This window comes from Marmota marmota, unplaced genomic scaffold (genome assembly GCF_001458135.2).
Source record: "Marmota marmota marmota unplaced genomic scaffold, marMar, whole genome shotgun sequence".
NCBI classification, from domain to species: Eukaryota; Metazoa; Chordata; class Mammalia; order Rodentia; family Sciuridae; genus Marmota; species Marmota marmota.
This window is the reverse complement of record NW_025999924.1, coordinates 8334804-8348777: the sequence shown is the minus strand read 5'-3', so window position 1 is coordinate 8348777 and position 13974 is coordinate 8334804. Positions and strand designations below refer to the sequence as shown.

At 35.1% G+C, this 13974-nt stretch overlaps 1 protein-coding gene across 1 annotated transcript in view; it reads right to left on the bottom strand.

The window, feature by feature from the left end:
* The window catches only part of Arl15 (ADP ribosylation factor like GTPase 15), a 393453-nt gene that overhangs the window by 236853 nt on the left and 142626 nt on the right, over positions 1-13974 (bottom strand). Inside the window, exon 3 of the mRNA XM_048800049.1 lies at positions 5539-5598. Coding sequence (XP_048656006.1) covers positions 5539-5598 — 60 coding nt within the window. The remainder of the gene's footprint in view (positions 1-5538; positions 5599-13974) is intronic.

The window sequence follows — 13974 nt, the reverse complement described above, 5'->3', positions numbered from 1 at the left end:
TGTCAACTGTGAAGACAAGACTGCCAAATAGTACACTGGGTGGGGATGGTGGCTGGGGGTGGGAGAATAGAGACAATTCAGACACAACTTGTTAGAATATTAGAGGAAGAAAACAAGTCATGTGGCAAAGCCAATCATGGTTCCAGAATCCAGTTAGGGAACATGGCAATGTCTGGATACTGATCAATAACTGACAAAACAAACATGTTAAGAAATGAAATTTTAATCTCTGGATTCCATCAATTCACTTCTAAAATTTCAAAATAAAAAGAGAAAAAAGAACAACAACAAGATGGCACAAAAAAAAATAATGTTTGTAGATTTAAGAACTGCAAATTATTAAGATGAAAAATTATCAGAGCTACGATATAACTGTGGTGCGGATGACTACTTACAACTCGGCCAAATGTCAGACACTTCATGCACCTCGGTAATGTGCTCAAATCACAAATGCCAAATAGAAGACCAAAGCAAGTAAGAAGCTCTGACAGAGCTGGAGTTGTGGCTCAGCGGTAGGTTGCTCACCTAGCATGTGCGAGGCCCTGGGTTCGATCCTCCACACCACATAAAAATAAATAAATAAAGGTATTGTGTCTAACTACAACTAAAAAAATAAATATTAAAAAAGAAAAAGAAAAAGAGGAGGCTCTGGCAGGCAGAGAGATGTTTTCAGGTGAAATCTGAAAACAGAAGTAAAGGTGGTAAGGTAGAAAGAGGCAAAAACAATTCATATTAACTAATGTGGAGCACAAAACTATGCTAGGTGGCTAAACAAGTCTCCAATGTAATCCCTTCCCAAAGGCTTTTCAGTTTAACCAGGTAAAACACAGTGTGGGAAAAGAATGCCTTATCTGAAGTATGACCACAGAGAGAAAAAGCAATATGGGTGGGAAAAGGCTTTGTTGAATTTTGTCTTTTATATTTTAATGTTTTTGGTTGGGGGAGTAGTGAGAATGTAACTATAATGAAAGCAAATCTGGCATAATGTTAGCTATAAGCCATGCAAACTCTAAGAACCTGGCTTGTATTATCTAATTTTGTCCTCACAAGGATGATAGGATGTAGCAATTATTATTGCTACATTTCACAGATAAGGAAAGAGAGATACAGGAAGATGGGCATGCCCAGAATTATATAGAAAAACTAGGTTTGGAAACAAGACACTGGGAAGGGAAAAAAAAAATTCTTTAAAAGATTAATCCATCTGTCTCTGCAGGATCCCTGCTAGGAGTCTTACACAACAACCAGACAAATAAAAATAATTCAGAGCAAGAAAAGCAGAGTAATTAAATAAAAGAAAGGATTTAGAACTTGAATAAAAACCATGTAAATGAAAGAATATACAGGAAAAAGTAGTTTACAGAGCCTACTGAGGACTATGGAATGTTCTTCAAAAGGATCAGCAAACCCTTGCTGGACAGTATTGGGAAATCCCTTCAGGTATAACAGCATTAACCCAGGAATTTCTTCTAGCCTACAGGAATTAGGACTGGGCTTTAATTAAGGAGAGAGAGAAAGAACACAAGAGGTTCCCTAGTGCCTACTGCCTGGTTTATGAAGGGACGATGTAATGTTCTTACACTATAACCACAACATCCTAAAACGGAGACTGGCATTCAATATGGATTCAGTAAACATTTGTTAATATTTATTTTAAAAATGAATACCAATTTTCATATTCATAATGAATACAAAATATTTTAAGGAATACAAATTTTCATATTTATAAAAAGAATATGAAAATGTAATGTTGTAAGCAGATCTGGATAGTTTCGAAAGTATGAGTGAGGGTGATTTAGTTGGCAGTGTTGAAGAAATTGAAGGAAGGAAGCAGGACTATAGTACCCAAAGTGAGAGCCATAACTGAAAAAGAGTTTGACCTGAGTGACCTCTATGTAAAAGAGTGACAGGAAAAAAAAAATGACAAAAGCAGATGCAATAATCAGAGGTGAAGTCCCATAAATTTTTGAGAGAGGGCAATGTGTTCATGTTTTGTCAATATGATGTTTTATCAATATAGTGTTAATGAAAAAAACACCAACACTTGAAGACCTTAAATGACGCAGCTGATAACGATAAAAGCAGCAGCAGATGATGTGTGGGAGCCCTCCTCTTGTGCCAGGCACTGGGCAAAATGCTTTACACATGTAATACACAGGTTAAGCACCTCTGCGCAGGCCAGTCCCCACCACCCCCTCCAAGTAGCCTTGGTTAAGTCATTCAAGCTGTCCACATCCTGGTGCCCAGTGTCTCATTGTCTGTAAGACAATAACAGCACCTACTCCCTGGGCATGAAGTCACAAAGATAAAGTGAGAAAAGCTGAGGGAGAAAAAGGGAAGTAAGGGAAAAACAGAAGAAAATTTAGAGTTCTAATTTCACATAAAGATAGGCATAATCAGTGCAGATTGCAGGGGGAGACAGGCCAGATGAGGAAAGCAAGCTATTTCTAAAACGGCAAAAAGGAAATGGGCCCATCATACAACTAGGCGGCACTATCTCTGTGTCATCCTTTACCTTATACTTCTGTGTTTTCCCCTTAGTTTCATTATTTTCAAAAATTTTGCTAATTCCCTGTATTTGTTGAAGACAAATTGTCTTTTAGATCTTTTATTTTCAGCCCCTGGGTACATGCTAGACAAACAACTGTGGTACACGTTGTGGTACAATGGCTAAGTGAGTAGTAGGAAAATGCCCCACTGGGAGAAATTGGTATGAATAAGAATTTTTAGGTAAAAGAGAAACACATAAAACAGAAAATTGATAATAGCCTATAATCTACCTGCACATATATTACATATAGTTAACATATGCATAATATATATATACATGGACACAAACACACATCAGGTATGTGTGCAAACTCATAGTTTGTCACTCAGATCCCCCCCAAATAGACTGTTGTTAAATTTAACTCCATGACTCATAGTTATTCCTCCATTACCAGTTCTTACTAGATAGGAAAAGGCATGAACTTTATGCTCCTATTTTGAAAAAATAAAACATTTAACTTCAGGTTATAAAAGGGAATGACAGGAAGTCTTGGAACTATCAATAAGAACAAAGAAAGGACGTTCACAGGGAGAAACAGGGGCCATGCCATCCTGAGTTAAGGATAAAGACAACTACTTGGCATTCCCAGTAAGATGCCATCACTGTACTGGCTCTCCCTACCTGCCTACCTCTACCCACTATCTTTCTGAGTTTCTCCCTTGAATTCAAAATTTTTCTCCAGATTGACAATCTGACTAAACTCCAACTAACCTACCTTCTAAATAATACTGTGATGGTAAATATAAGCTTCAGATCTTCATACCAAATCCTAAAACACTAAACTCTTTCCTTTTGAACTTAAAAATTCTCAGTCAAGCAGCTCAGACAACTTGACTTTAATAAGTTGTAATTCTCCTAAATGCCCAAACCTTACATTGGGGATGATCCCCTTGGTATCTAGAATATACTTAAAACTCTAGGAAAATTATATTTTCTTTACACATGTTAACCTTCCTTTCCTTTCTTTACAAGTGTTAACCTACCTTTTCAAGTGTTCTTGGCTTAGACATAGATAGTACTGATTACAAAAAGAATATTTCAATAAATGAATTAGTGCACAAACCATCTCTGAATCAACTCCCTCTTTTGCGGACCTCTGAGGATAGAACACAGGATACTCGCTACTCTGAAAGCTACCTTTTCCTTGAGATAGTCTCTCAACTGAAAAGACAGCTATTGAAGTTGAGAGGAGGAAAATAACCTGAACTTTTCCTAGAAATGTGCTCTTTAGTACTAATGTATGCACAAAACCCACATATCATTAGCCTGGAATTAACACATCGGCTCCAATCCCTAAAGCTCTTTTACCTACATCTCCGAACCTCATTACAGAACAGGTACAAACTGAAACATTACCATCAAACCCTATAGTATCCTGCCCCATGTAATTTCCATCACCACACTCGTCAGGGCACAGGTCTTTCAACAAAATTAAAATTGGGAACAGACCTATCTTCATGTTTTATATCCCTAATCCTTCAATTCAATCTTCCATGGCACTGAATTTCAGTGGCACAGAGCCAAAGTTAAAATAAATTCCTTTAAATGTTTGTATTTTACTGTCCAGACACATTTGCTATTTATTTCATCCAAATAATCATCATATATAACAAATACTTCTCAATTAACCAATAGTTTTTTATTCCTGCTGCTAGGTGTTCAATAAGTTTCATGTCCAACCTAGTAATACTAAGTACTAGCCAAACTTAAGGTCAACAGAATCCTCCAACCATATACACTTTGATTCTCTGGATTTTTACAACATGTTATCTAGCTCTAAAATATTTTTAAATGATATTATTGTCACTGAGGAGCAAAGAGCCACCAGAAACTAATGCAGAGCCACCAGAAACTAATACTGAACCTAATAAACACAGCAACTTAAAATTTTACGTAAAAATGTTACTATGAGAACACTTGGGTAATGTGATTTTGGGTGTCAAAATTATAATAAAACTAAATCTTTTAAGGAAAATCAGAATTTCTCAATCATAGTTGCTTTTAAAGATTAATGCTATAAAAGCCAAATGTAGCTATAAAACTGACAGAGGCAAATCTGCTCTGAAAATAGACACCTGAAAAGGTCAATATTTCATTAGATAAAAATAAGAAGGTATCAAATACTACCAAAACAACATAAAGTCAGTATTTCAATTTCATCAGGCTACAAAATAGGTCACAGTTAGAAGGACCTTAAAGGAGAAGTGGAAATTAAAAAAGAAAGAAAGAAAGAAAGAAAGAAACTGGGTAAGGTCAAGATCACAAAGCTTTTAAATAAATGGAAGAGAACTTTTTTCTAAGCCATTAAACTCACTGATATTATACTAAACTACAGAGTGCTCACCATTTTCCTGTGCCATTAGAGAATTTTTAGTAGGTTCACTGAATTGACTGATTTCTTTGTTAATCTATTTACATGGGTTAAGACCCTGGCAGACATAAAACACAACCAAAATGTGCCAGACAGAGGGTGTAATGGAAGACAGAGTGATGTATGCCTTGGGGTACAGCCTACCCAATAAATGTGCTTGGCCAGCAAAGACCCACTGGCAAAGATTTATTATCAGAACAAATACATTCTAAAAAGATTGAATACAACAAAACTAGTAGCATAAATACAAACTAAAACATATATATATGTGCCCTGTGCAGTTTGATTATACTAAAATTCTTTTCAGGTGTCATTCAAGAACAGAACAGTTTTCAACAAGTAAAGCCAAAAAGTAGAGCATATATAAATAGCTATTAGTGTAGTTCCTTAATTCATAGAAAAGAAAACAAAATTTATATCTCTTGGAAATCTTTGACAAATTTTAAAACCTATGTAAAAAGAGAAAGAAATATTTCTTGAATGTATATTATCAAGAGAAAAGGTAAAAATAAATCCCCTAGAATAAGTTATCATGTTTTAGTAATATATAATACATGGATACCAAGTTTTTTGGTAAAGTTAAACTGAGACACAGAAAGGATTTTAAATGCCATACCTCCAAGTTCTTTCACATTCAAGATGGCATTCTGAAATGGCACTGCCTTTATACTAAAACCTAAAATTTAAAAAAAAATAAGAATTAGCAAATATTACATTAAAATACTCAAGATGCTCAAATTCTCTATTTTTTTGGCAGATCAGAATGTACTTTGATAGATCATACCAACATTAGAAACGTATAATTTCTAAAATTAGATGACAACCTCATATTATCTTCTGTAATTCTGAAAACATTGTTAATTATGACAAAATATAATGCTATTCCCTTTACTTCAAAATAATGCCTTGTTACTTAATATATTATGCTACTGGGCAACATTTATCAATTGCCATTTGGAGGTATAGGGAAGCTTCAAAAAAATATTAAGTTGATAGCAGTCTTTGGATCTAAATACTAAAGTGAATGTCTTAACAGTTTTTTCACATATATAACTCAGTAACTCTAGAGATCAAGGTATTTATATTGTAATCATCTTATATTAGAATATATCATTCATATCAGTGTTTTAAGGACATGATTAATAATGCATATGTATATGTTTCTTAAAAGTACAATCATAATTATACATTTGTAGTAATACAATCATTTTTAATGCATTCAATAAAAATTTATATTACAAAAATATATTCAGAGTATATAGTCCTATGATTAATATTATATTTAGGACTTAACTATTATCATTCAAGTTAGTCAATTCAGTTGAAACATAAGAATGTGCATATACCCATACAAATATACACATGTCCATATGTACACTAAATATTTTTGAAAGGGGGCCACAAAAAAACTTGAACTAGTAATGACCCTCAGAAGCACTGGGGATCTGAAAGCCTTCAATAGAATGGAGATTCTTTTCTTTCATCTGAATGTTTTGCCATGTACTGTGTGTGTGTGTGTGTGTGTGTGTGTGTGTGTGTTTTAAGCCCCACAAAACTTTAAAAGTTAATTTATCAGTAGTGTCTGAGAATCCATTTCATTTATGGCTTTAAAAGTTACTTAATGCATACAATTATAAGAATTACTAGGTGATTTTTTTCCCATTCCCCTCACAACCTCTTATATGTAATTTTGTATAACAATGAGGGTCTCCTTCCATTTCCATGCAATTTCCCTTTTCTCTCCCTTTCCCTCCCACCTCATGTCTCTGTTTAATGTTAATCTTTTCCTCCTGCTCTTCCTCCCTCCTCTGTTCTTAGTTGCTCTCATTATATCAAAGAAGACATTTGGCATTTGTTTTTTAGGGATTGGCTAGCTTCACTTAGCATAATCTGCTCTAATGCCATCCATTTCCCTGCAAATTCCATGATTTTGTCATTTTTTAGTGCTGTGTAATACTCCATTGTGTATAAATGCCACATTTTTTTTATCCATTCATCTATTGAAGGGCATCTGGGTTGGGTCCACAGTCTTGCTATTGTGAATTGTGCTACTATGAACATTGATGTGGCAGTATCCCTGTAGTACGCTCTTTTAAGGTCTTCAGGGAATAGTCCAAGAAGGGCAATAACCGGGTCAAATGGTGGTTCCATTCCCAGCTTTCCCAGGAATCTCCATACTGCTTTCCAAATTAGGATAGGAAAGGTAGCAGAATACAACAGTCACTAATATGGCATCATGTAAAAATGTGGATGTGTAACCGATGTGATTCTACAATCTGTATTTGGGGTAAAAATGGGAGCTCATAATCCACTTGAATCTAATGTATGAAATATGATATGTCAAGAGCTTTGTAATGTTTTGAACAACCAATAAAAAAAAGAATTACTAGGTGAATGAAACACAGACCCCTTTCCAAGAAATTTCAATAAAGAAGACCACACAAATACTTATTATTTAAAACAAGTTATGGCTGAAAGGTGAAAAGATACATAAAAGTATGGTGTGAATAAGAACAATTATTTTACATGGATTTGCTTTGCTTTATAAAAATAGAAAATCAGCGTGTGCCATCATAATCTAGCCCATCCTTCGCATTCCTTGGCCATATGTTGTCACAGTACTTTGATAAACTATCCATCGCCATCCATGAAAGGATGGTTGAAGAACTGACTTTGGAAGCAGACAGAACTAGGTTTCAATTCTAGCTTGGTCAGGATAAAACAATGCATGTACTGTGTTTATTACAGTTCCCTGTGCACAATAAACATACAGTATGTCTTCTGGAATTATATTTTAATTGATGCTTAATTGTTGATAATTTAATCATTAGGTATTAAATCACAGAATTTAACTGTTGATAATTTAATCATTAGGTATTAAATCACAGAAAATCACAGAATTTCTGCCTGCCTAAACATATTTCAAACTCACAAGAAAGAAATTTTGGGTGCTCATTTATTAATTAAGTAAAAGTTACCAGTACTGAAAAGTACTTCTGTTGAATTAATGGAGGTATCAATAGTTGAAATTTCCTGCACAGAAAGTAAATGTTCATTGGATCCTCTAAGCATCTTCCAAAACATATCCTTCCTTTGAGGTCAATGCAGCATTAGGGTTACTGGTGCATGAAGTCCCTCAATCTTAGTACAGCAGCAGGAGGAATGAGGAGGCAGTCCCATGTGGCTGTAGCACTGGCATGTACCCCAAGGTCTGAAGGAAAGCCTCTCCAGGTGTCTGGCCTCTGGGAAATTCAGGAAAGCCAGTGCCAATCATAATACTTCTGTTGGCACCAAAATTCCACTGCAGGAGACTTAAATGCTTGAATGTATCAGTCTAACTCACATGGATGTCATACGGATTAAAATGCAATGATTGTGAAATCCTGGAAACAAAAAGCCCTCTACAAATGTTAAAAAGTCTATTAGTGATCATGTTCAGGACAACTCAAATATGGATTTTCCAAAGAAGTAGGGCAGGTCCCAACTTTGGAAAAGAAAATTATGGCGCACACCAGCAATGTTTAACAGCTTTGATTCTTAAAAGCTGACAAAATGCAGGCACTCAAAGGGAAGTAATATTCTTCCAGTAATGTCCGCACCCATACACAAAATACAATTTTGGAAATTTATTAATCCAACTGGCAGATTATATTACTGTTATTGTCTTTAAATCCTTGCGGAGTCTTTATAATAAATTGACAAAACAATATCCTCAAATGTTCATACTGAGCAAAGTAACCTAGAAACGTTATTTATAGGCATATAAATGTTTCTATAGAATACTCAAACGTTTTCTCCACAAACAGAACACGTGTGGCTACATTCATACTGCAAAGGTATACCCAGTCCTCTATAATGCCATCTCTATATTATTTTTATAGTACAGCTGTATTATTTAATGTTCAGAGGGCAAAGTCTAAATAATCAGTCTAGAACATGATATTAGTATAATCTTAAAAATACACTCATAATTATCCATTTGTGTAAGGAAATCATTTTTTAATGCATGCAATAAAAGATTTATATTATCAAAATATATTCAGAGTATGTAGTTCTATAATTAACAATATATTTAGAACTTAACTTATCATTCAAGTTAGTCAATTCAGTTGAAACATAAAAATGTGCATATGCCGATACAAATACACATGTCGATATATACACTGAATATTTCTGAAAGAAGGCAACAAAAAACGTGAGCCAGAAATGAATATCAGGAGCCATTTCTTTTCATGAAAGAAAAAGTTTTGTTTTTTTTTTTATATTAGTCATCTGCTGCATTTGCAAAGATTAAACAGAAATAAGGCAACACTCTGAATTCACCAGAAGGGCAACCAAGAAAGGCAATCCACACACTATATTTTATTCCTGTACACTGGGTTGGATGAGGTCAGGGAGAGAGGAGAAATTAATATTTAGTAGAGATACAAAAATAATATAATCAAAAGACCTTTCTCAAAGGATTTCTTTGAGGAATAAAAACATAGGCTCTAGAGCAAAAAACATCTGTGTTCAAATTTGGGCTCTGCCTAATTTTCACAGTTGTAACTACACATCAGTATACCTGTATTATGTATTTTGCCCACTAGACTGCAAGAATCCACATGGAGAAGCAAAAGTACAGCGAATCCTACATGCCAGGCTAGTGCTTGGCACACCACTGGATCTCAATATTATTTAAAGATCGAGGCTAAGGTATTTACATCTATTTGCTAACTTAGCTGTTACAACAATCCCAAAGTTAAAGTCAAGAAGAAAGTAAAGCACAGAGGAGTTAAGGACCTGGTGAAGAGTACTAAGTACTATATTCAAAACCCGAACCCAGATCTTGTCAACAGAATGCTACACCATTGCACGGCCTCCAAGTACCACAAAGTTGATAGTCTTCCTATTTTGTTCAACTTTGAACCTAAATACTGGTGGAGTAGACTTGGCAATGCACACACTCCTATTAAACCCAATACTTTACTCTCCTCTTTTTATAAATAATTAAACACAAGAAGTCCAAATAAGTGTTCTTAGGTCTACATGATACTGCTTTCTTAATAATGCAATAGAAATGACAGTATGAATTTAGGTTGTCTTTTTTGATAGATATTATTAATAAAAATAGGAACTCGGAAGGAACAAAAAATGTTCAACTGACGAAGCCATGTTGGTGTTATCATCTCTTACTTCTTCAGAGCTGAATGTCCTTGGATGAGTCACTGGGACAAGACACTGCCTAGGAGGGCTGGTCATGGTGCTAAGACTCACCAGCCACATTTTTTTCCCTTGCTTTGGCTTTGAATTCCTCATCTGCAAAATGAGTGAATTAGATCAGCTCTGCAAGTTTCCTTTAAAATTGGGAGTGCATTACTTATAATCAGCAAGAAGGAGAAAATAACAGTAACCACTGAGTCGATCCTCAATGGCCTCCAGTATTTGGCTGAAGCCCTCAAGGGTAGGTCTCCCCAGGCTCCATTCAAACAACTTGATGGCTGAAGCTGAAGCAACGCACTCATTTTTTCCTGGCCTATCTAAGCTACATTAGTAAGACTGAAACCTCCCCTAAGATTTAACCCCACAAATTTTAATAAATATATGACTTAGTAACTCTTTGGGGAAATGATTGTTTGCATATCTTTCAGACTTTGTTCTGCAATCCTTAAATTCAACAAAACCTGTGATAGAGGGAAGATAGATTTGAAATTTTTCATGGGGAAAGAGCATTCCTGGAATTGTAACAAAATTAGTTTTGGGAGGAAAGTTAGTCTATTTTTATTCATCATGTGGAACACATGAGTGTTTTACTTGGGCCTACAAATTTAATTGTCCTCACCCCCAACCCCAAGGCTGCACACAATCACGCAGATACACGACGGTTCATGTGCTTCTAACCTGGACACTCTAAGAACTGCTGAAGGAAAGACGGTCTATATATCTGGCAGTCTTGTTCTGGACCAAGAGCATCATTTATGCCATTGCATTGATATTTGTGGTGTTTGAATAAAAATCTAGCAAAATTCTTATAAATATAATTTCAATGTCACAAAGAAAATTTAATCTACTGGCATTTAGAAAACCATCCTTTAGCAGATACCTAAATCTGACTTTCTAACATTGTTTCTCTTATTAACACATCTTCAGCTAATACTAAAGTTATTTAAATGCTTCATTCAAGTTTTCATGAACTTTTTCTTTCAAACAGTCATGATCTTTTTCTATTTTAACTGAATGACATACTACTTGACAATTTTTCAAGTACAGAAATACATATCCCTAAAGATATTTTCAACCTTTCTCAATTCAGAGTGTTCAGTTTTCTCTAGGTTATTCTCCATGATATATCATTATATTATCCTGAGACTTTAGATTCCATTCCTCTGGTTTAAAAAGAAAAAAAAAGTGAATATTTGTGTAATCTATAGTTTAACAACCCCTCTTATCAACAGATTCCTCAGTAGACACAGTCAAGAAATTTGTTCTGGGCAGAATTCACTTTTGTTTTTAGACCAAAGAGCAAGATGCCCAATTTCTCTCTCTCCACTAACCTCGTCCTGCTCTCTGGAGGATTTCTTGGCCCTTTGAGTTTTGACAATTTAAGTGTCTTTTAAAAATTATGTCAAAGCTGAAAGAACGCTGAAGTTAACGATCCAATAAAGTTTGGATTCCCTTTCTTCCTGGAAAAAAGGCAGGCATTCTTGCCTTGCTGAAATTGGATGGACATGCCCTTCTTACGATATGTTTTCATTTCATAAGAAACCAGCTCTTAAGGTAGATCCTCTTTTTAATTCTTCAAAAATCTTCCAACATTTCATTCTTAACTGACTTTTTAGTGTCAAAACATTATCAAATAAAGAAATAATTTAAAATGAAGCTCAACATAATTCAGCCACATTAACAAAGTACATAGTGATGTTACATGTTATTTCCAGTTTATGTACAAAAGCATAGTTTTCCATGGCTTAACTTAAAAAATAAATGTAAGTTTAATTTTTTCACTTTCTTCAATAGAAAAATATATACATTTTCTAATCTATAATCATTTCAATTGAGAGTCCATAATTCATTTAATAACCTCCCTTGCTGTAGGACGCCGAGGTTGCTTTTGAGTTTTAACTATTATACAAAATGTTGCAAGGAATTGCCTTCTGGATATAGTTTCTTTTAAACGACTTGTTTATAACAAATGGCTATTGGCATCACGACCAGGTCTATGAGTATTTTGGTAATTTTTGGTTTATATGAATAATTGTTTTCCAAGAAAAGGGACAGTAACAGTCACAATGGCACCAGTAGTACATGTACATCTCAGTGCCACTACTATCTTCTCAACATTGGGTCTTATCATAAAGAAATGAATTTTGGTAAATTTAAGTATAAAACTAACTTTTTTGTTTATTCCCTCATAAAAATGAATTTTTGGTAAAGCTGAACCTGCTCCATCAATTTCTTTGCCACTTTTTCTGTTTATGAATTATCTTTGTGGACTTAACATAATTTATATTAGATTCTCAATGATATCTGTAAATGTGATTGAATTCTCTAAGTAGGACAGCCACAAATTGTTATCTTAATGTTTTATGCAAATATTTCTCAATGGCATTGTTTCTTCTTATGTTGAGCTTGTTAATTTTAGATTTCCAGTGACTCAGTTTTATATGCTCAAGTCCCCAGATCCCTTGCTTTGTGACTCGTTCCCTACAGGCTCCCCCAGCTATTTTCCTCCCTTCTCTCTCACTCAGTCATCCACAGGCATGTGTGGCTTTCTGACTTCTCATTTTTTCTAGCTACCATTTCCACAACTGATGCTTGTTTGTTTATTTTAGTATCTTCCTTCCACCTCCTTTATTCTTCACTTACATATACATCCAGGTATTCCTCAAAAAAGAACCCTGAGCCTGGGTTGTATGTTCAAAGATGCCAGCAATGCCCATTTGGAATGCTAGCACACAACAGTTTCTGTGGGTCCACTGGTACCTAAAGTCAGCCTGCTTGACTCTCTGCTGCCTCTCCCTCACCTCATCCCCCCGCCATCATTAATTTGTTTCTCTAACATCTTGCCCTCCTTCTTTCACTACAATGAACACAAGGACCCAACCAACAACCATCTACTCCTTCTTTTCTCTCTGCTGTATCTTCATGCTTCTCATATCCAATGCAGCCCTACCTTGATCATTACAGAGCCCTTTCACTGAACTGTATGGAACCTCCCCTATGTTAAGGAAAGCGTTCTACATGCTCCAACATTTTCTTGCACACTTTTTCTTTTTCCACTAACCAACAGAGCCTTTCCTTATCAGTACCTCCCAGCATAAGCCCTGCTTCCTAATAATACTTTGAGATCACTTCACTACCACAGTCAATAACTTTCCACCTGAAGTACGGCATCTGCTTGCGTATGGGTGTTCATCTTTCCATCCTCTAATACTTGGAGAATATGTTCATCTATCTGATTGAATTCAGTATTCAACTTACCATTGTAAACCATGCCCTACCTTCTTCTAAAATTAAGGCAACATTCTCCATATTAAATCCACAGCTAACCTCTAAGTCAGTTTTCAGATCTCTAAAATCATCAGCTCTAATTCACATCAGTCATGTCTAATTTACTGGTATAAAGTTATAGATTCAAATTAAATTTTTTATATTGATGAGATCATGCCTGGTGTGTTGGTTAGAATCTCTACTATAATGTTGAGTAGACGTGATAAGAACAGACATCAGTGTCTTATGATCTGAGCAAGAAAGAGTCATCTTTCACCATAAATGTGGCAATAGCTGTGAGAATTTTCACAAATGTCCTTTAACAGTTGGGTAGACTTTGATATTATGATTTTTGTTATTCCTATGGGCTGGGGGTCAAACCCAGGGCCTTGCACATGCTAGGCAAGCACTCCACCACGGAACTACAAACCTAGCTCCAGATTGCTTTTTTAACATAAAAAGTAACTGCATTCCTAGGATAGATGTCACTTGGTTACAATAAATTATCCTACTAATATATTATTGCTAGATTTGATTTGCGAGTAGTTGTTTATCATCTCTGCATCTGTGTTCAAGAGGGATA